Raw genomic sequence first — 27,423 nt, forward strand, 5'->3', positions numbered from 1 at the left:
ATTTTATGTATTATAAAACATATGCATTTCCCAATCCTAATTTTGTTTTATCCCCATCCCTTTATGCCTCAAGGGGGCTGGTACAGTATTACTTAGGAGTAAGAATTGCAGAGCTGGTCCTCGTTACTCCCAGAAGTCCTGGGGCTGAGTAACCAAAAAGCAAACTAACGCTCGAGAATCTGGAAATCAAATCACTAATTTGTCTATACTGAGCTCATAAAGGAGCTCAAGATTCAAAAAGCTCAAGACTCATCAATGTTTTTCTAACAACTTGCAATCTGTCCAACTATTCTTTACATTACTATCCTGTCTAAAGACTAGAATCTCTTTCAGCTATAAATTATACAGAAATATTCCTAAAGAACTTACAGTTTAAATAAAAACAGAGGACAAGGAAGAAGCACAAGAAAAAATGCAAAAAGCATTGAATACTCAAAACATAAGTACTTCTCTGCAAAGTCACAAACAGATTATTGGCCCAAAGGTTCAGGCAAGTTTTTCATACAGTCAAAACGTAAACTCCCAAGACAAGACATAAAAGCCCATCAATACAATTACCTGTCATTTTTTAAAGCACATACAGAATAACAGTAAGATAGGGCAGAGGAAAAAAACAAAACAAAAACAACCCAAACAAAAAAAAACCCTAGTATTTTTATACAAATACTGTACTTTTATTTTAGCAGTAGAAGATCATAGATAGGTATGTTACTGAAACTATAAAATTCTAACCTAGACTAATCTATGTGAATTTTATTGTAAAAGGACACATAGCAGTTACCAGTGTTTAAAGGTCTCTCATTGAATAAAATGGTACAGTCTGCATGAAGTCTCATTCTATCCAATAGTTACAGAAAGAATCTGTAACAGAATGAATGATCATTTTCTTGCAAAAAGCAAGAAGAGCTTGCTTTTTGCAAGAAAAAAGGTAAGCAGGGAGGAGCCTGCAAGTAAACCATGAGATTAGAATTCAAAATCATATTGGCAAGTCAGGAAAAATAACATTAGAAGAAGCAACTAGCTAAGCAACAAAGTCAGCAGATGTAGATCCAAGATTTTAATAACTGGTAAGTAAACAGCATCAGGCTGTTGCAAAGGAAGCAAACTGTGTTATGATGCATAAACATGAGGATGCCCTGCAAGGCATGAGAAGAAATCCTTCTCCATACCTAAACTTTGCTAGAGATTCTTCTGGAATATTGTCCAGTTTTGGGCACCTCACTTTCAAAACTATGTCAATCAGCTAAAGGTAAGCCAGAGAAGTGTAACAATGAGGGTTAGAAAACACAAGAAACTGTTTATTTACTTTGGAAGAAGTCTTTCAGAAATCCAAGTCAAGGCAGATATCAGAGAAAGTGCCTGCCTGACTTTATAGCAAGTATTGTGCATAATCATATAGCAGATTAAAAATAAGCCTGGTAATAAAATATGATTCGTCTCAACTCCCTCCCCTGTATGTTAATCCTGGTGTGTTCCTTCTACATAATTTCATATGTGCAGTTGTGCAGAATGATAGCTTTTGGCAAAGTCACTTGCACTGTAAAATGGAAAAAGCAATGAAGGGAATACTTTAAAAGAAAAAACAAACTGAATTCAAGTATCATATAACTTTAAACTAGCTCCTTCACTATACTTCATCACCACATGAAAACAGGAAATATTGCTCTACCATTTCTCATTCCTTTTCCGCAGCAGTATTAAATATTTTATGGTATAGATGGTCCAAAAGGAACAGTGTCAGGCCATAAACTGCATAAACATATATTCTCCAGACACATTTAAAAAAGAATGCAAATGGCAGCAGTACTGAAGATAGTTATAATTACATTTTAACCAGCCATTTTAAACTAAAATGAAGCTGTGCATTTTCTGAGGATAAATTTTAACAACCACACGAGAAGACAAAGCCATCTACCTTCACCACTCTAACAACACTTAACAAGCACATTTACCTCCTTTTATCAAAATTTGGTTTTGCTCAATACTGTGAAGTGAAGGAATAATTGAAACAGAAACAGTCTGCCAATAAAAACTGAGTTCATGAAGTTTTAGCAAGGGCATTGAAAGAACGCTGTTCTGTAAGTCCCCTTTAACCATCTTGGTTTCCTGAGTAAACAACAACAAAAATTAAAATTCATGCCAAATAACACTTTGCAAATAGTGCTGTTCATATATATGTGAAATTCTGACATTTACTTTTCAAGAAGGCACTTGTGAAAAAATAAAGGCTAACACTACAATATTTCATTAAAAAATCCAAAGCTATAGACTCAGTTCTGGGCATGAAAGTACTGCTAAGTATAACATGTCAGGAAATCTAATCATAGAATGGTTTGGGTTGGAAGGGACCTTAAAGCTAATCTAGTTCTAACTCCTCTGCCATGGGCAGGGAACCTTCTGCTAGATAAGGCTGCTCATCTAACCTGGCCTTGAAAACTTCCAGGGGTGGTATATTGCAACTTCTCTGGACAACCTGTTCCAGTGCCTCACCACACTCATTTCACAAACTATTTGTGACTTAAACAGATGAAGCACACGAAACAAGGTTAGGTGCTCCTCTTTATACCAAAAAATAATGTTTGAAATCAAAAGTTCTGATACAGGTAGCACAAATGTCATTTTCTAATGTTGTTCAGCTCACCATTTAATGAGGACATTAACACCAACATGAATTTTGGTGCAGGGGAAGTGAAACATCTGAAAGAGAACAAGAATTGTTTGGGGGTTTTTCTGAAGAAAGTTAGTTTTGGAAATAATCTTCCTGATTTAGGAAACAAGTTAACTATTGTTTTCCATGGCTCAAAACAAAGGCAGGCCTACTCAAAGATTCTTTGTTGCATACAGAACCATGAAGTCAGCAAACTATGCAATACCTACATTTCTCTAAATACTTTTGCTTCTGTGGATAATGTTCACAATATGATTAGGATAAGACACTGGGATCTTTTTATCCTGTTGTGTTGATCAGGAGACTACTCAGTTGCTCCAAGAACCTGGTGAATTACATTAATAAAACTCTGCAGGTTCAAATGCTCTACTGTGTCTTCTAATCAGTCACATTGTTTTAACATTCATGCTGCTATCCAGATAAATACACAAACTTCCTGGGAAAAAGTATGAAAGCTCCTCATATGAAGGGAGAGGGAGAAGAACAACACATGTAGCAGCCCCAGACTGAAAGGAGAAGTACATTATTACTTAAAACTTGAGCAAGCAGATGGCCAGGAGTTCAGTGTGATTATACAGAAACAGGAAGATGCTTCTATGAGCAGCTGGAAACAGTATTCATGTTCACATACATACATAAACCCAAAATATGCTTAAAATTTGAGTGACATAACACTATACATCAATATCAGCAGCTTAACAGAAAAGGACCCATACTTTCCACGGAATTCTCATCACTAGAAACAGTCAGAACCACATCTGGCCTAAATATGGCTAGTTAAATTCTGGTAACTCAGTTCCAAAATGTTTTCTTCTGATAGCATTCATTCTTCATTAAAGAAACACATGACTCAATGTGGCGTAACTTGTAAGAGATTTCTCTTTCTAGAAGACTTCAAAGTGGAACCAGCTCTCTAAGTTTTGCAAGTAGTTTGTTTTATTCTAGTTTTAAACAACCTGTAAAGATAATTCAACTAGGGTTTCTTTAACATTGGTATTAAACAAACTTTCTAATAGCAAAGAATAAAAACCAAGTTCACATTTCAGCAGCTTTAGAGTCCCCATATAGACAAAGTAACCTAAAAGTCTAATGTATCCCCATAATTTTGGAAAAGTCATCATACAGTGTTGCTACACAATATAACAACAAATCAACTATGTATTTTTTACCAATTTCTTTACATATTTACTTCTAATTCAAAGGGAACTGGCATCTAAACAACTTTTCTTCAGGAATCTTTTCTTTCAGAATTTGTTTTGTGTTCCATAAACTAGTATTTTCAAATATCAGAACAGCAACTGCTAAAGTGCAGAGGAGGTGACAAGCAACCATCTATGTGGAAACAGAATAAAAAGAAGTAAGAATGAGGCCAAATGGGAATACTTGATTATAAACACAAAGAAACCTAAGAGCTTGAATATTCCCTCTGCACCAACAGAAGCACTTCAGTTTTGAGACACTTTACTGCAAGAAGATGAGACAATACAAGTAACACACATAATGAAAGACAGCAGAAAAGGCACTGCAGATGTCAAGTAATTTCTCCAAATTAAGTGATTTTGAGACAAAAAACTTACTCGACCTGAAAGCAAATATACATTTAGCTAAATATTTGGCTTCCTAAAGTAAATGAAAATGTAAGTTTAAGGAGCACAATGTGTAAGTGATTGTGAAGCGCCGAAACGAAAAATCTATGAGATCGGAGTGTGAAAATAAAATTGACTATGACAGATCTGTTTTCATATCATAAATATCTAGTGTATTTTTAGTTTTTAAATTGAGCATGTTGATTCTAAATGGGGAAAAACATTACCTGTGGAACTTGAGGGCTTCTTGAACTACTGATAATTTATTTAGCATAGAAAGCTCTGGAGAATAATTACATAAGGTTTGCCTTTCATTTGCTCTAAAAACATTAAACATGAGAGATTAAAGTTGCTCATCCTAAGTTACTTCATATTTTCAGAAAGAACAAATAAAAAAAGAAAAGACTATAACTATTATGCATTTGCTGGTAACAATAACCAACATATTGATCATAAATAACAAAGGTTCAATTCAGTGATCTAAGAACATAATCCAGACAAAAGCATAAAAGACAGCAAATGCTGTAATTTGATTAGCTTTAGGGTTTTACAAAGCAAATTTCATCATCAGTCTCAATTTGGCATTTAAAAGAATGATTAAAGCAGTTTGGTTTTTCAGCTGTCGCTTCTGGAGTACTTTTTCACAGAGATGTCTAGCCAGCTTCATGTATTTACTGAAGTATTAATGACTAGAAAATCAGAGTCTACAAACAAATTTTATAAGGTAAATATTTAAATCTCAACAACAATTCTAGTCATATTAAGTTTTAGTTTTAACCTACTAATAATATAGAGTTTCCTGAGTACATGGAAGAAGAGAAGAAAGAAAATCCCAATCATATTTTACTTTCTTTTTCTGAAGGCTAAGGAAGTCAGGAAGCTCAACAGGAAACATATAGGACTAATTACTGTTGTTTAAATATATCATCTGATAGACAGCATCAACACACATTTTAAGAGAAAACACTCAGATCCAAATGCTCTCAACTACAAGGTGCAGATATTAACAGATACAAGTAATGTAAATTTTACATATAGATTTGCATATTCACTGCTTTTCAAAAAGAAAGGGAATTTGGTTTCATAGATAATCAAGCAGTCTCAGTTTCCAGGAACTGCTTTTGATCTGACTGGCTAGTTCCAACCAAACCTGGGGTAAAAAAGGTATGTTTTTGTTGTAACTCTGCAAGAAAGGGAAAAAGGGACATTGCTACATAATGCCCCATGGAGGCAAAAACTTCAGAGACTGTTCAGTCATCAGTATGGCTGCCAGGTCACCTGTCAATCAGCCATAAATGATCTAAACCTTGTGCTGCTTCTTGTTCTGGCATCACTTCAAATGCCCAGAATGAACCTGGGCTTACTGCTAAGTTACAAGGAAGAAAAGACCAAAAAATGTGATCAAGCATCATACTTCACTTTTTGAAAAACAACTTAAGCTTTACTAATGGCCACAAATTTAAAAAAAAAAAAACAAAAAAGCCTTTGTTTTTCTTTGTACTTTACAAACAACAACAAAAAGAAACAAAAAACCTACAAGAAAAAATTAAGTCAAGCATAAAATGACAATCACAAACCACTTCCATTAGCTTCATTCAGTGACTAAGATGCTACCATTTAATTAACATGTTTATTATTTTTTTCTCATCTGAAGACATGAATTAAGTTGTCATTTACTACAACTAAGGATGGCAACTGCTGCTTTCCAAGGAGCATCTATATATTGTCCTAGACTCGGTACAAGTTCCTTGTTATTAGTAATGACCCTATCCTCACAACATCCTCTCACTAAAAAGTTCTGCCCCATTTTACAACCTGAAAATAGAGGTGCAGAGAGGTTAATGAACAACCACCACCAGTTTTGGTATGATCAAGGTCAATTTTTTTTCCAACGACTTCATACCATACAGAGCTACCTGGGTTTGAAACAGCTCCCCTTGAGTTTGGTAAAAACTGTGACCGCTAGCCACTTTTGCACATCGAACTCAATAACCTGACACCACGAACAATAATTATAAACAGAGAGTTTATAATGCCAACAAAAATAACTGCATTAAAATCCTTTTAACTCTGGCATAACATGGTAGCACAGGATTTCCACAAACGTAGCCCTATTTTAAACCATTTCCCTTTTAGGAAATGGGGGAGGAATGGCCCTTTAAACATACTCATGATAAACAGCTATTTATGTCTAGTAAAGCATTCCAGTGATTAATTAGTCCAGTAAGAACACGCCCCTTATTTGAAGTCTGAACTTGCTTAATTCAGGTTCCAGCCACAGAACTGTGGTACACCTGCATCAGCCAAAGAGAGCTTTTATCAAATATCTCTTCACAGAGTAGGTGCATATTGACCAATGAAGAAGCCCTTAACATTTTCTTACCTAAGCTAAACAAAGTAAGCACCTTATGTCTTCTTTACTAAGACTGGTCTCCCCCATTCATTTTCGATGCTCTGGAAATGTTCTCTGGAAGGTGCTTTTTCACCACCCTCTCTGGACTGTCAGTGGCAGATGAACTGCTCCAAGAAGAGCTGTAGCTGATACCTTCTAAATTCCAATTCCCTTGTTCAACTACTCAAAGTTTTTCACCAGACCTTTAGCTAAAGCCAAAAGGATTGACTTCAAGTCTTATCAGCCTCAGACAGAGTCTCCCCAATTGTTGCCCAATTTAGTGTTTAGTTGCACTGACTGTGCCATGAATGTTACATTCATGTGTCCAATTCATTAGTGATCTAAATCACCTTGCAACCTTACTAACGTCCTTAGTCCCAAATTTATATTTATTATTTTCCAGGTAAACAAAAACATCTGAAACAATGCCAACATAGTTATTTACAGTGAGAAGCTCAGATACTCTGTAAGGGAAGTTAATGCAACACATGAACAGCAGACTGATTTTGCAGTATGTTCCAACACTTGCAGATGTACAACACTGGATTCTGCATGTTAGCCAGACAGCCTTGCCTAGAAATCCATGTTTGCAAGAACCCAAATCTCTAGCTCAACCCCTCCTGGAATTCTTAATTAATAGGACTTACTAGAGTTTATTTTGCAACACAAATTTTAATAAATCTTTGAAATACCCTAGAACCAGCCAACAAGTAATGCTTGTTAAAGTTGATAAATGAAAAGAGTGGTTTTGCATTTAATAAACTGAAAAATCTAATCAATGATTGCTTTAAAAACATATGAGCTTTCAGTTTGTGTATTCACATGTAATTGCATGGATCTTTAAAGATTTTTTTTTAAAAGGTAAGATATACCACAGACCAATTCAAAAAGTCAAAAGCTGTAATCAAAGCACAAGTTCCCGCTAAAAATCCCAGAACTCCTTACTGAAGTGTTCACAGTGGGAAACAACCTCAACATCAGATACTGAAAATGTCACAAAGCAAACCTGTCAGCTTTAACATGATGAAACCTCTAAATGTTACAGCTTTATATTCTGTTTATGTAAGAAGAATTAAGATTACACTCTTAGGCTACTTCATACTGTCCAATTTTAAGACTTGCATGCATATCAAAACTGTTCTCTGACTAAGAAGGACAGCAGCCTGAAATGTCAGAGGTTCAAATCCAGCTCAGCTTCACCATTTCAATGAAGGTGGAAGGCAGGGCAGAAGCTGTCTAAAGGAGAAGAATATGGAGAAATAGAGAAAAATAGTATTTTCTCATAAAACTTCTCCCCTTTCTCAAAAGACTGCATAATATTGTCTCAGAATACCAGAGTGTACATGCTTACACACAATTCTTTCCTGGCTTTATAAACAGACATTATAAACATTACTGGGTGCACTGACTAAGATGCTAACTTTTGTACATTTTGAACTTCAAAGGCACTTAAGCAGGGTTTAATCTTCTCCATCAGAAGTCTTTAGAAGTCTTTCTTCTTTCATCTGGGAGAAGGAAATCCATTCCTCATAAGTTACTTCAGCCAGTTCCACACTTCCTATTTCTAATGTGATAGCTTCTGTGACGTCAGGAGCATCAGAGTGAAAAAGGCCCCTCCAGTCTTACTCACATTCTTACCACAGCTTCTCTCTTACACTGGAGCAATGAGCAGGTTACCCATACCAGGAAATACTTGAAAGAGTTGAGTTTCAAAGATACCTTTTGAAATGACCCTTTGTGGATCACATAATGAACACACACACAAATACACACACATATACACAGTTTACATATTCTAAAGCACTTTTCAATCAGGTCTACCCAGTCCTTACACTGAGTGTCCACATCTTCCTTTGCATTTCATGGGCAAGTGTACAGAAAAGGATCTGCTGAGCTGTTGCCTTCCCTTCTGCAGGAATTAGCATACATTATCAGCTTCAAAAGGAATTTACATTGTTCCAGAGCACAGGCCTTCTTGAGATTCTATTAACTTAAGTAAAAGAAACAGAGGCAAAAAAAATCTTCACCTCCCCAGAATATGCATTAGGTAGAGTGACAATGCAGCACAAAGGAACCATCAGGATAAACAGTATTTAATGGCAAGAAAATATAGATTTTAAGGAAAAAAACAACAATGAAAAAAAAAGCAAAGCACTGAGAAACATATGGAGACTCTAGTAATTTCTTATTTAAAGTCAAACAAAACAAAATCAAATAACTTCTAAGACATTTTAAAAAACAAACAAAAACCTCACAGAAGAAACATACCAAGCAGAACCATTACTGTTCTTCTACTGCCCAACTATATTTCAACTGGTACCTGCTTAAAGATTCCTGCTAGAATCATTGTCTGGTTTCTGTCTTCCTGTCATTTTCCTTCGTCTCTACTACTTGATACTGTAAGGCAAAACTAAGAAAAGGAGGAAGAACTTACTGGTATTGAGAACTCCTCTGCCAAACACTTCAGCACTGATGCTCCTCTAGTCAAAAAGTTACTTCTCTCTGCCAGATTGCCCTGGAGTTTTGTATCAAACTCCTTTCTGACAACTGAAGCAACAGAGTCAATTATTATAAGTTTAACTTTCTTTGAAATAATTTCTTCTTCCAAAGACATAATCCTAAAAAAAAAAAAAAAAAAGTCACTGATAGCATTATTTACACAATAGAACCATTTTATAACACTGAAATTTTTTAAATAAATATTCCTTTAATAAGCTTAAAGTCATTCCCTCTTTTTCCCTCCTCACACACCCCGTCCATTAACATCTGCATGTATTAAATAGATTTGGAAAGGAACCTGAGGCTCAGTGGGCCCAGGGTAGGACCTTTCCACAAGAGAGTTTTGGAAGACCTCTAGCTAGCCACAATATGCTGTACAACCCCTGAATGGCAGACAGCAAGTAAAGTGGGCATTGAAACCATGCCTCACTGAGGTCTTCCAGTTCTTCAAGGGGATTTATAAGTAAGAGAGTGACTTTTTACATGGGCACATAGTGATAGGAAAAGGGAAAATGGCTTTAAATCAAAAAAAGAGAGATTTAGATTAGAAGTCGGAAAGAAATATTTTATTCAGTGGGTAGTCTGGTAGAAGAAATACTTTATTCACTGGCACAGGTGCCCAGAGAAGCTGTAGATGCCCCATTCCTGAAAATGTTCAATGACAAGTTGGATGGGGCCCTGAACAACCTGACCAAGTGGGTGCTATCCCTGCCTGTGATGGGAGGTTTGGAACTAGATGATCTTTAAGCTCTCTTCCAACTCAAGCTATTCCATGTTTCTTTAATATGCTACTAGCTCTTCTCTGATAAAGCTGTATTAGAAGAAAAAATTATTCTGATAATAATTCCCCCACTAACATAAAACACACAACATGATGGTAAAATAAAACTTAATTTTCATTGCAACATATGTTCACTAATTAATATAAGGTAACAACATGACAATAGAACACTGCACTTAGGCTGGTGACTTCTGAACAACTCCCTCCCACTGCTGGAGGAATCTCCATCTTCCTGGAAGTAAAATGCTTTGGAGGAACAAACTTCTATTTCATGGAAAATGTAACTCTTATACTATGATCTCTCCACAATCAAAGAGAATACCTGTCTCATGAACATTCCCCTTTAAAGGCTTACAAGGATCAGATCACATAGAAATGGTCTATCAGAAATTAAAAACCATCAAGTGGATTAGTCACATGCTATGAAATGAAATGAGCAACGTCAATCTCTCTGTAGCAGTGTTACTTTATTGGAGACCATGCTGGTATCCACATGAAAAGGTCTCAAACTAATTACTCTTCATAAAACTTTGATTCAAAAAAAAACCAATTTTATAGACAATCCAGTCAAAATTGTCTTTTCTTTTCTTAAACTGTGGAAAACAATACCTCTTCAGTACACTGCAACAGGTGAGCTCTCGGTACAGGTGGATGCTACGGGTCATGCAGAGCAGCTTCTCATCTGTGTCAAAATAAGCAGGGAATCTCTTTGCTGCCATCTCAATCAACCTATTAAAAAAACAAACAAACAAAAAAAAACAGAAGGCATAATACTTCTAAAAGAATAATGCAAGATAATAAGGTATCAAGTGCTCAGAAAGCAAACGCAGCAAAACTCTGAACCATAAGCAGATACCAACTAAGACTGGAAATCTTTTTAAAAGGAAAAGCATACTTTATCAGAGTGAAACAGTGGAAGTGAGAACAGTCAGGTTCTCTTTCCAGTGATACTGAATCAGTGGTACACTAGGGAAAGATATCATGTGTCTGTATGCAAAGAAAGCGAAGGGCATATCTCCTCTAGAAGGAAAGTTTACTTACTAAGTTCTTCAAGTTTTATACCAGAGATTCCACTCAATGACCAAGAATTTTCCTGTTATAATTGTTTTATCTAAATATTAATTTCATTTAAATAAAACTACTCTCCAACTCTAACCATCCTCCTTTTCACCTTTATCTTGCAGTGAAATCATGGCTTTGTGCCACCACAAAAATGCAACAAGCTGGCAAGAAACAGAAGATCCATTAGAAGATCCAACCAACATGGAAGCAGGACTGCAAAGAACAGAGCCCAGTTCAACTCCAAGTACTTAAGCAAGCAGTACATGTATGGAAAATATGCCTGACAAGATAAAAATCTTTGCACAGATACATCTCCTTAAAAACACAAACAATGTCATTTGGATGGAAGACTTTCACTGAAACAGCTTCTAGTTTATATTACCTATTTATAACAAGGGCTTACAAAATCTGATTAAAATATACTTGTTAGAACACAGGGAGAAAAAATTAAAAGTTAAACCACTGGGTCACAAAGTGACTGAGAGCCCAGGTGCCAAGGCATCTACAACTGAACATCCATTCATTCAGGTGAAACAGCTACAAATAACATGATGTAACAAAAAGATTGAACAGTTGAAGTGGCTCCTTTACTGATAGAACTGGATGTGGGGTTCCAGGACTAAATGTTCTCCACTACCTTATCAGGAAATTCATAACCCATCAAAACCTTGAATTATAATTGCTAACCATACCACTGGTTATTATCAGAGTAGACTAAGGAAGCATAAAACAGGTGATAACACCAAAAGAAGTCAGAAGGAGCTGGATATTTATTATTTTAAGTCAAAATACCTTCATAACCAGAAATTATAACTTGTGGAAAAAATCTTTCACACAGATGTAAAACTAAACAGTTTTCAATTATATTATATTTTATACATAAAATCATAGAGGAAATTAAATAGTATTCATTTTAGAAATGCTGAATGCCTATAAATTCCTCAGAAATCACTCAAAAGCAGTTGCACTCCTCTGACCACAAGGCAATTTCACCTACATCCTTAAAGAGATGATTCAAGAATTTTACTTTGAAACTTGTAGTTACAATCTACATGGAAAATTTTCTCCAAAATGAAGACTTTAATTTTTAATAACAAAAAATACTTAATTGTTCATGTTTTAAGCAAACATATCCTACCTATAACTTGAGAAGAGTGGCATCTAGTGGATTATACTTGTGGGCACAACTTACTTGTTATCTCTTTAAATTTAAGTTCCTTTCATTAATACACAAAGCAATTTCAGGGAAAACAAATTTTAAATCAGTTTAGAAAGAGAACTCAGGAGATTTTGAGGCAACATTCTGTTCAAAGCACTGCCAGCTATGAAGTTGGAGCAAGTTACTTGAGTCTTTTATCTATTTCAGAAGCCTTCAAGGATGGAGGCAGCACCACCTCTCCGGGCAAAGCTTTTTTCACCACAAAGGCAGTTAGGAATTGTAAAGCTTCTCCATATCTCAGTCCAGAAATGAAGCTCACTGTATTGCCTGCTGTCTCCCAGCACACACCACCTTGGAAAAAGGGGATATGCATCTCTCTGGCCCTGACGGTTCAGCTCCTTAGAGGATACAGTACAGAAAGTATAATATATATAGTCAGTCTGCTGAAATTGCATTTATAATTTGCACCTGAGAAATACTAAATATGATTTAATACATAAATATTCTCATCCTTAGTAATAATATTATTTTCATCATGTTTCCTTTCTATATCCTATTCTATTTTCAGCAGTTTCAGTTTCATCTGCATCTGCCTTCCTTTTCTTTAGCACTCATTTCCAAGTGACAAGTCTTAACTCACTCTTTAGGTCCTACCTTTTTTTACTACTTACATGTCAGGGACCCAAAATCAAACATAAGTGGTGTGTAAAGGAAGCACTGTACTTTGCAGAGCCATTGCTTGAAGCTTTTTTCTTTGATATACTATACTTCAAACTTTTGTGACATTAACTTGACAAAAAGCAGGGTTAGAAATCCCACTTTGTCATCCATGATAACTTGCAACGAATAATCAATGGAAATACATTTACTTTGATACTTTGTGCCACTGTGCCATAGCTATAGCTACTAAATCACCTGAAATACATAAATTATAAATATAATATAAATTATATAATAAATAATATTATATAATATATAAATTATTTAATTGAACAAAGAGCTTCATATGAACCTCTTTCTGCCCATTTTTCTACACAAACAAGGATGAGACTACCTGTACTTCTTATCCTTCCCAGACCCTTAACAACTTTGGAACTTGCTCATTCCAAACAACAGGGACAAAGGATTAGAAATCCCAAAAACATCACAGCTGCAAAGTTTAGCAAATTTGGTAACTAAGTGAAATAAATTAGAGGTACATTTAATGAAACACTGCAGGATTATTTCAACAGTTAATCAGACAACTGAGTGGCAAACAACATGTGTAACTCTCAAGCAATCCAGCACTCGAACACAGGAATGTCTCCTGTCCGTTCAGCACTCAAACACAGCCAAGTACACAGCTGAGCCATTTGGGTTGCATGGGCCAAGTGGGAGAGATCAGAAGAACCAGAGATGTTATAGAAATAAGGTAATACAGTACTGCATAGCTGCTAAGGATATAGGAGATGCAAGGTTACTGCAGAAGGGAATCAGAAATGCAGGAGAGCATGAGGTCCCATTCAACAGAAGTAGGATGGGAATCTGAAGGAAAACAGGAAATGTCAGTCCCACAGTTCACTGGAAAACCTCCACTGCCGTTGTAGTCAAAATGCTGGGCCTTTACATCTCCTAATTAACATCCTGATAACTCCACAAACCAAACTGCAAAACAAAGTTTCAGATACAGGATTGGTAAGACCATTTAAAAATTAAAAATCATGCCATCCACCTTGTCATGCCAGAACTGGAATCTACAGCCTCATACAAATAAGGCACATGAGCAAACCATTTTATTAAATTAATTTCATTGTCTGTGGAGTAACTGCATGTACTAAAGGAATGTTTAATAATTACCACCAGTATTTAAAAATGCACAATTATTGCTCAGAAAATAATTGAAGGTTCAAGGTTCCAAGCTAAAAGGCTCTAAGAAGTTCTGTGTATTTTAGAAGTTTGCATCTTACCTTTCAGCACTGAATGCAGACTCCGTGTCGATGTATATAACAGCCCCATCTAGTCCTCCCATGCTTATAGGCAGTGTAGCCAGAACACTCAACATAATACAAAATTGAGTTTTTCCACAACCTGGTGGGCTAGTTATCTGGAAGGAAAAATATTAGCAACATAACATTAATTTCACCATAATTCTAATTTTATCTAAGTCATATCAGCCAGTGTTCCCCCAATTCTGCTCTTCCAGTTACCGAAGGAGATGACAGCCATGAAAAGACAGAACACAGCTCACAAAGACCAACTTGCAGTTACTCTTGGATCGTTACCTTGCATACAAATTCATCCCTTGAAGAATTAAAAAGCTTTTCAGACAGAGCATTATCCTTATACTTTATTTCTTTGACATCATTACCTTTCAAATTTGAGGTCCTCTACTCTCCCCCTCACCACACAAGATCTTCCCTAGAGACACCTAGCTCTCTTTCATCTGTCCCTGTGCTACCTTCTAAAACAGAGCAGAATTAAAAGATTCACAGATGACATTCACATGTCAACAATGGCTTTTAGAGCTGAAAATTAAGTCCAGAGCTAATGAGCTCACATACATAAACATATCCTTATCAATCATCATTACCTTGGTTAAAACAGGTCTCTCCTAGAGATCACAAAGATAATTGCTTATATACTATAAAGACTGAATGTTCAATATGAACCACATATATACATAAAACAGATTTTATCCACTCCAGAGACTATACCCTGCAGTATGTGTTTTTTCATTGGTGTTAACTCCCTACTACCATATTTCAACACCAACACCATTCAGTGATCCAGACCAGCTCCCCACTTCTAAGCTTCCACCTGTGCTCACAGAAAGCCCCTGTGGTGAAGCATCATTCAAGGGGAGCACGTTCAGCTTGTATGAAAAGGCTCCAGTATGATTCTGAAGAGAAAAACCACCAGGATCCAAAGAACACATTGTTTGATGGCATCACCAGTTTCTGAGAGCAGTATTTTTCTACTAGAGATGACAGTCTGCTGTTCTTTATCCACTGCAGATCTTCCAGAGATTGTGTCAGAATGCTGGGCTCTGTGTTCAGATGATTACAAGTTCATTACTACTACAGTGGGTCTTTAAATACAGTATCACGTTGTCACTGCTTCTGGGAAGGGAGATGAAATTGTAAATACTAGGAAGGCCAAAAAGCAGCAAAGTCAAAGTGACTTTAGGCAGTGAAAACAGAGTGATAGGTTCATTCTTACACTGGTAGCAACAAACTAATAATGCAAGTTTAAAAGCAAGCCTCTCCAGGGAAGTTGACTGTAAATCAAAACATGGTGTCTCAAAACACCTAGTACTGCCACAACAAAGGCCTAAATACAGAGCTATTGTTTTAAATTTAAAAACAAACTTTACAGTAGACAGACAGTCAAAATCAAACTGATTTTTGAGATTGCATGCACAATAGTTTGGTTTCAAGCAGAAACACTCACCACAAGATATTGCAGTATTGCTATGGTTTTGATTCAAGCAGTAGCAGTATGACTTGAAGCACAGAAAATTTACAGGGAAACACTGAAGGATCACATTAGCTACAGTTAACAGTTGGTTAAAATCCCTTTAATCACCTTTGTCTTTAAACAAGGCCTGAAAGTCAAGCTATATCAATCACTCTATTTGAAGCTTTAATGCAAGAGAAGCATGAAGTGATTTTTGTTTAGAAGCACACACTTCATTTAGTGAATTACAGATCAGGAATCAGTCATATTCATGCAATTATCTGTTCCTCAGCCAGTGTACTTCAATTGCAAACTATCATATCAGCAAGATCTGCTACAATTTAATGTGAACCCAAAGCATATACAAAAAATGCAGAGGCAATACACATTCCTTAGACTGTGACAGCCAATGAATCTCACCAGTTGTTTCTTGTTAAAAAGAAGACTTGAAATGAATGAGGGGAGGGCATCAATCCAGTCTGTTAAATTAAAATGTTTGGACAACTGTGAAGATACTTCATAAAAACATTGGTAGTTTCAGCCTTGCCTGGGAGGTGCACTGGAACCAACATCCATTTCAGTGGCTGACACAGAAGCTAATTCAGCAGAGATGCTATAAAAATGTCTGAGGATATGAGCATCATATCAGAAAAAATGAGGGGACAGTACAAGCAGTACAAGGAAGCATGCCAATGGAGCAAGAAAGCATTCCTATTCCCAAAACCAACAATGCTTCATGTTTAATCTGCTTTGTTTTAAAAGGGCCTTAAAACTGGCTTTTAAATAATCCACAGTGAACAATTTCACAAAACTACAACATATTATTGTAGTTACCACTACCACTGCTGAACAGCAAGTGCTTAGAACAACAGAACAACAGAATCCTACTTGAAATTCCTCTAAGAAATTTAAATTGAATGTCTGCAAAAAATTTGGTTGGTTTGTTTTACTCTAAATTTTCTCTGAAAAAAAATCACCGAGATAGAAACGTGAAGACCACAACAGTTTTTAAAAGTATGTTTTATTTGGCAGAGATAAATTATTTTTCAGTAAGTTATATACTATTTTCTCTGGCACATCTGAAGGGTTTGGATGAAATCACAAGGAGTTAATTCTTCATCTACCAGAAGATTAAACTTTTCAGAACTCAGAAAAAGGAACTATTTTAATTTTTCCTCATAAAACTCGGCCAAAAGCTCTGACCACAGAATTTCAGCTATGATTTAGTCTCCAATTTAAAAACTAATAGTGTCTTAGAAAAAAAGTGGTCTGAGACAGAGTAATGCAAATCAAATCCCTCTAGCACTCAAAAAGCAAGAAGATATGGCTGTAGAATACACCACCACAAATCTTCATCCTTCTGACCAGGTACTCAAATACCAAGTTTCCAGCCACCCTCACTGCTAGGTAAAGTAACATAAAGACAATGATTTAGCCCTACCAGTCAGGAAGTAAATTCTGCACCCAGCATGCTTTTGAAGAGAACTTCTCTCAGAATTAAATTAGCTGTCTAATTCAAAAATGCCAAAAGACAATCTACTTGTTAGCTATGTTCCAGTGAATCGTAATAAAAGCAAATTAAAATTGTTAAATCCCAATATCACTCAAAAAAAACAAAACAAAACACAAAAAACAAAATTAAAAAACCTGGAAATGCTCACAAGCTGCAGTAGAGCATAAAAGCAGCAAAAAAACAGCATCAAACCAGCAGCATCAGCAAACTGAAAGCTTCCTACTAAAATTTAAATATAGCAATTCTGATGAACATAGAGTGCTGCCAACCTTTTAAATTACTTCAGATCTCAAGACTCTTGCAAAAACACATTTTAAAATCCCTATTGCCAGGCTTTAAAATAAAAGAAAATCAGTTTCTGTATAGTTAAAGGTCATCTGCCTTTTCATCTGCTGAAAAACCCCTAATAGGTGCCCTAACTGCTTTCCACACACTAAAAGGCAAATAAAAAGCAATACGCTATTTTATTTTTTCTTGAAAATATGTATTATTATGAGTTATTCATCACATTTCTGGATCCCACCCAATTCCCCCTATATTATTTCTGACTAAATAATTATGTACCAGTCATCAACCAAGTCCAAGGTGCAGGTAGAAGGACGCAGTGCTTGCAGTTCTGGTCTCATCCATTACATGTCTTGTATAGATATCAAGATCTCTCTCCCTTGGTGAGCTCTCCCATTATAGAGAACTGCACCAGGCAGGTCTTCTCATTTTTAACCAAAATATCTTAGAATACAAAAATATTCATATTCTGCAAAAAAAGCTTTTTTTGCAGAAGAAAACCTGAAAGTGCAGTGTTACCTTTCCTGGTGCTGTGCTTTTCATTTACATTCAGATAAAAGTTTGGCCTATCACTGAATATATTCATTCCCCCTCAACTAACTTTTAATACAATGATACCCAGGGACTATGACTATTCTTAAAATGCAGTTTCCCAACAGTTACTCATGCTTTCTTATACTTAAAGGCTAAATATTGTAAGAAAACACTGGGGGGGGGAATATTAAAATTGGGTAGTGTGATTACTAACCAGAGTAAGCAGTGTACAAAATATATAGCTCTGGAAAATTAAGCACTTACGTTAACTTCTTGTAGAACATTATTTTATATCATCTCAGGAAAATTGTATTTGACATCCATACTTTGAGATCAACTGATTGCAGAGTTTACTTTTAAATAAAATGTAAAACAAAACAAACATAAAACTTAAAGATCAGCTAAACTCCCCTAAAGGTCCCAGCATGTTAACCACTTTTTCTCCCCAGATCTTGCTCTGGAGCAATGCCAAGAACATGGCACTCAGCAAGCCTGAATTCTGTTACTGCTCTAGAGCCACTCTACCTGGTCTTCAGGTAACAACACATCAGACAAACTGCACTGATTACTAAATGACAACTCCATTTAGGATTAAGAACAAAGACAAATATTTATGACAACTGTTGCCAGCAGCCTTGTAAACTAACCATGTGGCTCTTAAGACCCAAAAGGATCACATCCACTTGTTTTTTTTAGCAGAAAAAAAATTCATATTCAATATTCCAAATATTTGGGTACCACTCCTGAGCCAGTCACAAGCTCAAGGATAAATTATCCTACCATAGAAAAGACACTTTTCTATCCTACTTCTTCCTCCTGTCTCTGCAGCAGTGGCTCTGCATTTCAACTAAGATGCACAATTCAGAAATTTAAGCAACATAAGCACATGAACAGCCATTCTCTGACTCCAGTGAGGAATGGTTAGTGGACCACATAGAACTCCTGGAAAGCCAGGACAACAGCAGCTTGTAGCTGCAACAAGCATCACTTCTTTCCAAACACTGACTGTGCTATTTCATCAGTTGACCACATGAGCCATAATCCATAAGAAACGACAAAATCCAGCCACTGCTTTGCTGCTAAAAATATTTTTAGGAATCAAAAGCTCATCTCCTGCTGAAGGCACTATGCTCAACAGCAGCACAGTTACTATCTCAGGATCACACAAATCGCAACTACATGTACTTCCTACTATATAGGAACAGCTCTTCTTCAAAGAAACAGAATTTAGCAAGCTGTTTCTCTCATAACTTAAAGAATTGCAGTATTCACCTTAAGCTCTTCTGATCTAACTTTCTTATAGTACATTGGCAACAAAGCTAGGCCTAGATATGAAGAAAGTATTAATTCCGACAGATCAATTTAAGTTCATGAATGCACTCAAACATTTTTATGTCAACCTGCATGGTGTATATTCCACTGTCTACAAAAAGAAATACTCTGAACCTTTAAAAACTAAAAACCCCTCATTACATAAGGGATTCTAGAGCAGAAACTGTTTAGTCTCAACTCAGTGTTGCTTAAACTCTAGTAATGTTTTAAATCACTGTTAGATTTCATAAGTCATTTCTATCAGAGATCAAAATCAAACTAGCTTAATTATAGGGTGAGAAAAAAATGCATTTTCTTCATAGTAAGATTTTCATAACTTCTCATTTTTATTCGTCTACTGTGACAATTTGTCACAGTAGACAAAGAAAAGCACTTGGCAAGGACTGTTCTAATCCAAAAATCTTTGTGTATATTGTGTTTGAAGCACCTGACACAAGACAGTCCAACCTATCTGTGACTTTTGATTCCTAGGCAGAATGCCCAACTAAAGTATATTAAACAAGTTACCTCTGTGAGGGATCCACAAGGCACTCCACCATGCAGGATCCTATCCAAACTATGAAGTGTGGTGGATAAAAAGGCTGAAGAAGGATTACCAGACTTCCTTAGTTTCATTTCATAAGCCTACAAAAGAAGGGAAAAAAGCAAAAGAAAACAAGCAAATCAGAAAAAGCTTTTATAAGTGGAAATAGGAAAATTGTATTTGCTTTCAACAACCTGGTATGACTTAACACTCAACAGTGAGAATATTGTTATATTCAGCTATAGTCTACCCTTAGCTCATCACCCTTCCTTTTATTTATATTCCATTTATAGCACACAGAGTAATTTTTTTCTTTCCCTCACCACAATATTAAATAATAAGCCCTTAATCATGATGTGACAGAAGCTGTCTCTGCTCCTATTGAACAAGGTTTGTTCTCAGCCTATAAAACTCTCTGATCAATGTTCAGTTTGCTAGCTTTAAATACATTCAGTAAAAGTCATACTAATTCTTATATTACCAAATTTATTGCAACACCTTAGTGAATTTAAAGTTTCACAGAACTACTCCTATAATTACTATGCCAATTACACATAATAAACTTGGATATGGATTATTTTTGTATGGAAAGGGGGTTGCATTGACAGAGGTCACAACTGTCTGTATCCTCTCTGTTCTAAAATATATATTTTCATTTGAATTCAAAAAGGAAAAGAAAATGCTGCCAATTCATTGTTGCTAACATGTCTTCTTCCTGCACACTCCCCAGTTTGGCTACTGTAGCCTAAGGCACAGGACAACTCTTACATGGGTGGAAAAAGTCCTTAAGAAATTATTTGCAGCATCATTTAAATTCTTGGCACCACTTTTATATCTAAACTGAATTTATACCAAAATTCTTATTATTTGCTTTTAGTAACCAAAATTTTTATTTTCTGAGCTTCAGGATACAAACTAGATGCTATTTTTACATGCTGGATTGGCAGAGAGGATGACTTATTTCCCTGTAGCACTCGGAACTGATGCTGCAAGCCTGAACAATCTTGTGGGGCTATAATACCTAATAAATGTAACTGCATCAACCTAAAGTGCATCAGAGACCTACATTTAAAAATAAAAAATTATGTCATTGTGCAATAAAACTGAGACACCACAAGCCTCCCAGCTAAAAAGATGAGAAACAATGTTCAGATCTTCCCCAGATATTTTATCAAAAAAAAAAAAATTAACACAAGCATACCTACCGTCTGCATTTTGGGAGCACAGGCTCGGCTGACTTTACAAAGAAGCTTCTGCACCTCATAGTAGCTCTGTCCCGTCACTTTCATTAGCTCCAAGAGGGAAAGACATAAGAACTCCTGAAAGATTACAGAGCAATTCAGAGAGCTCAACCTAGAAATCCAGGCTGGGGACTAAACTGATGCAATCTGTCCAAAATTAGTATACATTCCACAGGTTTAGAAACTCTCCCTTCAGATACTTTTACACATTGATGAGGTCTCCTCTGACATCTCTTCTCAAGGCTGAATAGGCCCAGCTTCCCTCAGCCTTTCCTCATAAGAGATGTTTCCATCGCCTCTTGATCTTTGCTGGACCAGCTCCAGCAGCTCCCTGTCTCTCTTGTCCTGAGGAGCCCAGAACTGGACACAGCACTCCAGGTCAGGCCTCACCAGGGCTGAGCAGAGGGGCAGGATCCCCTCCCTTGACTTGCTGGCCATGCTCTTCCTAAGGCAGCCCAGGATCCCATCGGCCTTCTTGGCCACCAGGGCACTGCTGGCTCAGGGACAGTTTGGTGTCCACCAGCACCCCCAGGTCCTTCTCCACAGAGCTGCTTCTGCAACTTCCTACTTCCACAGGGATAGTAAGTACATAAAAATTTAAATGTTTTAGTTAGGCATCTATCATTTTGAAGCCCTATTTTCACAAGGCAGCAGGCCAGAGAGAGTCTGAAATGCTCCCTACTTTATCGAAAGTAAAGCTCCCTGTTTAATTCAACTGCCAAGAAGTGAACTCAACATGCATTAAAAGAATTCAGCCACACAGACACCAAAAAAAAAAAAAACCAAAACAACAAGAACAAAACAAAAACCACCAAACCAAAACAAAAAAACAAACCAACCCACAAAAAAACCAAACCCATGCCCAAAAAAAAAGCACCAATCCACCAACAAAACACAAAGCCACCAAACCAAACTGAGCCACAAAAAAAACAGCCCCCACAAAAAAAATAACTTCTTACCTGACAGGTAGTGATCTGATAGCGACTCAGCCTTTCACACATTTCCTGAGACAACTGTGCTCTTCTTAGCTTCTTAGCAGCCATGCTTCCAAATCTACAAGGCAGACAAAAAACATGTTTGAAAAATGATTTGAATGTGATTGTGTGGACAATTGCACTAACTACTTGCTAAACAGGGAGGTGTGCACATATACATGTGATACAGATTTCCCATGTAAGTCTGTATCACATTAAATTCTATTACCAGTCTGAACGCAGTTTTGCTAAATTACATATTTAACCATGTACGAGAACATACAGTATCAGTAAGAACAGAAGTGTCAGCAATGTCTATAGGACAGATGTTTCCAGGACATAAGAAAGCTAGAAATTTCACAGTCATGAGCTGAACAAGGACTGTTCATGCTACACTGTACTGGCAAGAAATAATTATCTTTGGATGCCTGACCATGAATTGTAGAGCAATCACATTAAGTATTCAACTCTAGAATATACACTTCTAGAATACAATACTCAAGTTTTGGTGACCCATTGCCATTGAATTCTACTGCACAAAACACCACGGGATGCTGTCCAGCCCAGTACAGCCCGAAGCGCACACACACGTATGCTTGACCATGTCGCCGTTTCACACGTATTATCTAGGAAAACATTTCTAGTATTAATTGATACAGGCATTTAAGCAAAACAAAGGTTTTTATAACGTAGTAAGCGCAAATATCGCAAAAGTCTGCCATAACACAAAACTGCTACAATTTTGGAGAGGCACAGGCTTCCACGTCGTCAGAAGACGGAAACTTTATTGCCCCCTCTACAAAATTCTCCTTAAGCAGGAAGGAACGCCAAAGTTACAGGCTCCCTCCGCCGCATCCGCCTGGGACACGTGTATGCGCCTGCAGCCGGAGACCGAGCCCGGCCCCTCTCGGGCCCGGCAGCGAAAACCGCGGGCACCAGAACAGCCGCTCCGGCCGCAAACCAGCCTCACCCCGCGGCTGGGGGGTCTCACCCCGCGGCTGGAGGGCCTCACCCCGCGGCTGGGGGGCGGTCTCCGGCCGCACCCCAGCCCCAGCGGAGTGTCGGGCCGGGCCGGGCCAGCCCCGCCCGGGAGCGGAGCCGCTCACCACAGAACTGTTCAAAGGCTCCCCGCGGCTGGCGCGAGGGGGCAGGACCGCCGCGCAAGGCCTGCGCTCCCGCCAATCATCGTGCAGCCCTGACGGCCGGCGGCGCGCGGGGCGTGCCGGGAGCGGTAGTTCCCGGGAGAGAGCGCCTGTGATGGCGGCGCCGCCTGTGGTAGTGTCAGCCTGCAGCTGCTCAGTCGGGTGACTGGTTTCTTTTGCCGAGGCTGAGGGGGTGTTCGGTGCACCTTCCGCCCATGAACGTGAGGGGCCTCCCGGAGGGGGGAACCTTTCACGGCGCTTTTGCGCTGTGATGTAGAAATTCCTTCTGTCCTCTGCACAAAAGCGTCTCCATAACCCGAAAGGCTCTCTCATGGAAAGTGCCTTGCACGCACTCAGTCCTTAGTAAAGAGTATTGATTGGAATGATGTCCTCGTCTTCATATTTAGGGCTCGCGGACTGCTGCCAGCTGAGAGAGAAATGCCCGATAATGTGAATTACAGAATCAATTAGGATGGAAAAGAGCTCTGGGGTCATTGAGCCTATGGCCGAACACCCCCTTGTCACACCCTGGCTCTAAGTGCCACCTCCAGTCTTTCCTTAAACAGCTGCAGGGACCATGACTCCACCACCTCCCTGGGCAGCCCATTCCAATGCTCAGTCACTCTTCCTGCGATGTAATTTCTCCTAACATCCAACCTAAACCTCCCCTCGTGTAGTTTAACTCTGTGTTCTCTTGTCCTGAATCTATTCTATCTGTCTGAGAGAGGACGCTGCAGCCTCTTTTCATGTAGTTGTGGAGACAAGGCCCTGAGCCTCCTTTTTGTCAGGCTAAACAACCCCAGCTCCTTCAGCTGTTCCTCACAGAACTCAAGAACTTTCACCAGCTTTGTTGCTCTTCTCTGGACACCCTCCAGCACCTCAATGTACTTCCTGAACTGAGGGGTTCAGAACTGGACCCAGTACTCGAGATGTGGTTTCACCAATGCCAAATACAGGAGAAGAAAAATTTCCCTAGTCCTGCTGGCCACACTGTTCCTGATATAGGGAATTTCTGAATGCAACAGGGAGATGCAATCATCAAACATGAATGACATGAATGTCTATGGGGGTGAGTTTTCCACCTCACTCTAGGTTATACTAGAAAGTACTGAACTTAGTAGTGTGTATAAGTTATCTGCATAATCCTTACAGTACTAAAAAATATCCCAACTGAAGAAAAAATGTGCCAGTCTACCTTGGCCATCTAACTGAGAAACTGCGTACTGGGAACTGAATGGCTGGGCTTTTGTCTGTCCTGGTAAACAAATGCCACAGCAAAGCTGCAAACTACAGAACACTTCAGCCACTCTTCCAAAGGAGTGAACAGCAGAAGCAGCAAGAAGCTATCATAAAATGCCCAGCAATCATAGTGTCAAAAAGGGTCAGGGAATTAATGTTTCTTTCGTAGCTTGAAGGGAGCTTACGTGCTCAAAGAACTCCAGAGGATTTAAGAAGCCAGACAGGGAGTAAGCAGCCCATAGGAAAGCAACTCTGAGGTGTAGTGAAAAGGTAGTGAACAGGGAGAGATGGCATGGAGGAAGAGCTTCTCCTAGTGTAGTCAGCCTTTAAAAGTTGACTTGAACAATGCGAGTCACATTTGAGAAAAGCTGACTAAGGAAAGGGAAAAGATGTCTGTTGCTGCAGTTTAGTTTCAATGTAAAAAGGAGGACATGACCATAGTATAACTTGTCATGAACTACTGTTTCCTCCTCACTGTTGCTGCAGTTTAGTTTCAATGTAAAAAGGAGGACATGACCATAGTATAATTTGTCATGAACTACTGTTTCCTCCTCACTACAGCGGTAGCAGAAGCCCTACCTTCCCACCAGAGGAAAGGGGAGCATTACTTTGATAACTTTTCTTTCCTCCCACAAATGCACCAGGGCTTTCCCTTCACCTCCAGGACAACAAGCTTCCTTTCCACTTTCTACACTAACAAAATACCTGTGTTGAAACAGAGAACTGTTTTGGGACATTGAGCAAGGGAAGAAAATCTTACCAGCCAACTACTTTAGAAAATTTGTGAGCAAAATCAATACAGCCAGGTGCCTCTCCTGCAAGTTATTTGAATCTCATTTCTCAGACGTGTCATGACTGTTCCCCAGTCTGCTTCTCAGATATGCAGATACACCTTTAAACCTACTGTCAAATAATTGTGCATCATATTCTTCATGTAACTCAAGGAAGGGAGAGAACATTCAGAGGATAACCAGAGATGTGCTCACATATGTTTAGTCACTGTCAACGTTCTCAAGCAGCAACACAGCACCATAGCTTCCATATGTTTGACTAGGACAATAGTCACTAGGGAATCAGGGCACTCTGCAAAAAGCTCTGCTCTGTGACCTTGGTCACACCCCTTGACAGCAGGGTGTCTATTTTCCATCTTGGCTTTGTTTTTGCCTATTTAGTCTGCAAACAGTGGAAGTAGTGCCAGTCCAGTAGATTCATGTGTCAGATGAGCAGAGAACTGTGCTAGTCTAAGCCTTTTGCTGCTTCTGGAACTTATAATGAGAAAGGATAAATAAAGCTAAGAGATGATTATAAGAAATGGGTTTCACCACATTAACATAAGAGGGTCATTTAAAAGTGGCAACACTGGAGGAAGAGTCACAGAAAGGCAGAAGTATAACAGCAATAACAAATGAGGTCTCAGAGAATCAAAAGGATCTAACATCAAGCACACCAATTAAAATAAAAAAGGGAATGGTGATTAGCTGTCTAAGAGGCGAGCAGAAAGGAATAGAATCTGATTTGAAGGACACATGATGAAATACTTATCAGTTCTTACCCAAATAAATACTCAGTAGTTAATATGTCTCTAAGTCCCTAGAATTGAAAAGATAATGGTAAAATGTTTCGTTTCTGGAACAGATTCCACAGAAAAGTTTCTTCTTCAAACCCAAGACAGCCTTTTATGAGTATTTTTAGATAATAGTTTGCATTCTGGAACATTTCAGATGATTCATATAATTACTAACACAGTGTCAGCTCACTGATACTGACTACAATCCTCAGGTTTATTACTATTTTCCAACTATCAATTCTTGCCTCAAAATTAGTAGTGTTACCCCTACTCCTGTGAAAATGTGTCCCCAAAAGAGTCTGCTCTAGGAGAATACAGCAACAATTCTGACTCACAAGGGTAATCCAGATACTCAGAGCAATTCCCCACCTTATGCTTGCTGACTGGTGTCTAATTAGTCTAATATATTCTTATTCCTTGGGGTTACCTACTTGATGCCTACCACATTCTTTAATAGAAAGAAATGACCTGTGAGCTCTGGAGACTGCAAAACAGTTATAGAACAACACATGCTTTCCTGGGATTAAGGTCCCAAGAGGTTGCTCAATAACAGTACACAAAGGAACCTCCAATGACTTATTCTGTCTGTGTCTGCCTCCCCAAAGGAGTTGTAGATTTACTTCCAATCCTTTGAGGTTTCCCCATCTCAAAAAAAAAAAAGAAATTTGAAAGATCTCACAAGGAGACCTGCACCCTGGTTGAAAACACTTTCATGCTGTCCACACCAGCACAGCTTTAGCAAAGCTACTTCAACTTGAGATTTTTGCCAGATGCATCTGCTCCAGGGATGGGGTGGGGGGAAAGGAAACTACCTTTCCATTGTTTCTAGAACCTGCTAGAAACAGAAACAGCAACTGTTCCCATTGGCTATAATAAATCAAGAACAACAGACCTGTGAAGGAAAACCCCATCTTTTCATTTTGACTTATTCTTCCCCCATGCCCCAGTCATCTGAACTGTCTGTGGACCAGATAAATGCTTCTCCCCAAGCAATTAACCTTTTTCCTCCTGCTCAGGAAGGATTAAACCAAATTAATAATGAATCTTCCTCAGGTATTAGTGAAGACCTGTCTGATCATACACCTTTACACGCAGGAAAAAGATATTTTTTTTTTCTCAATACAGGCAGAAGGTATCTCTCTGTTTTCCACCTATTCACAAATGCTGCTGTGAATCCAGAATTATCCATAACCTCCAAAACTATTTCAGAAAAATTCAGCAGCAATGTAGAGTTTTTTTGAAAGGAAGTGTCTCTACCTCCTACCCTTTTTACAAAAAAGCAGACTGGCCACATTCAGTGCTATTGCAGGCAGAAGGGCAGCCCCACCTTCATATTATAGCTTTGAAAAACTCATCTGCATTTGCTTTCTACCCAAGCTACAACAAACAAACTGAGAGACTTCAGGGATTATTCCACTTTTAGCCTGTACTCATCTAAGAAGATTACAATCCACCAAGATCAGCTTCCTACTTCATTTAGCTTTTTCGGGT

At 38.0% G+C, this 27,423-nt stretch overlaps 1 protein-coding gene across 36 annotated transcripts in view; it reads right to left on the reverse strand.

The window, feature by feature from the left end:
• The window catches only part of RAD51B (RAD51 paralog B), a 429,615-nt gene that overhangs the window by 365,749 nt on the left and 36,443 nt on the right, over nucleotides 1–27,423 (reverse strand). For 20 of the 36 annotated variants that reach the window (XR_015288773.1, XR_015288776.1, XR_015288769.1 and 17 more), the window contains exons 1-7: nucleotides 23,091–23,234; nucleotides 21,970–22,063; nucleotides 20,975–21,088; nucleotides 19,754–19,870; nucleotides 14,094–14,230; nucleotides 10,536–10,655; nucleotides 9,081–9,264 (exon numbers count right to left, since the gene is read on the reverse strand). Coding sequence is in view for 22 of the 36 variants with exons in the window: in XM_086895890.1 (XP_086752016.1) it covers nucleotides 9,081–9,264; nucleotides 10,536–10,655; nucleotides 14,094–14,230; nucleotides 19,754–19,870; nucleotides 20,975–21,088; nucleotides 21,970–22,053 (756 nt within the window). In the remaining 14 variants the exon portion in view is untranslated. Of the gene's footprint in view, nucleotides 1–9,080; nucleotides 9,265–10,535; nucleotides 10,656–14,093; nucleotides 14,231–19,753; nucleotides 19,871–20,974; nucleotides 21,089–21,969; nucleotides 22,064–22,954; nucleotides 23,235–27,423 lie in introns of those variants that run through there. The other 16 variants (XR_015288774.1, XR_015288778.1, XR_015288783.1 and 13 more) reach the window with 4 other exon arrangements.

Source organism: Cyanistes caeruleus, chromosome 6 (assembly GCF_971803275.1).
Source record: "Cyanistes caeruleus chromosome 6, bCyaCae1.hap1.1, whole genome shotgun sequence".
In the NCBI taxonomy this organism is placed as follows: domain Eukaryota; kingdom Metazoa; phylum Chordata; class Aves; order Passeriformes; family Paridae; genus Cyanistes; species Cyanistes caeruleus.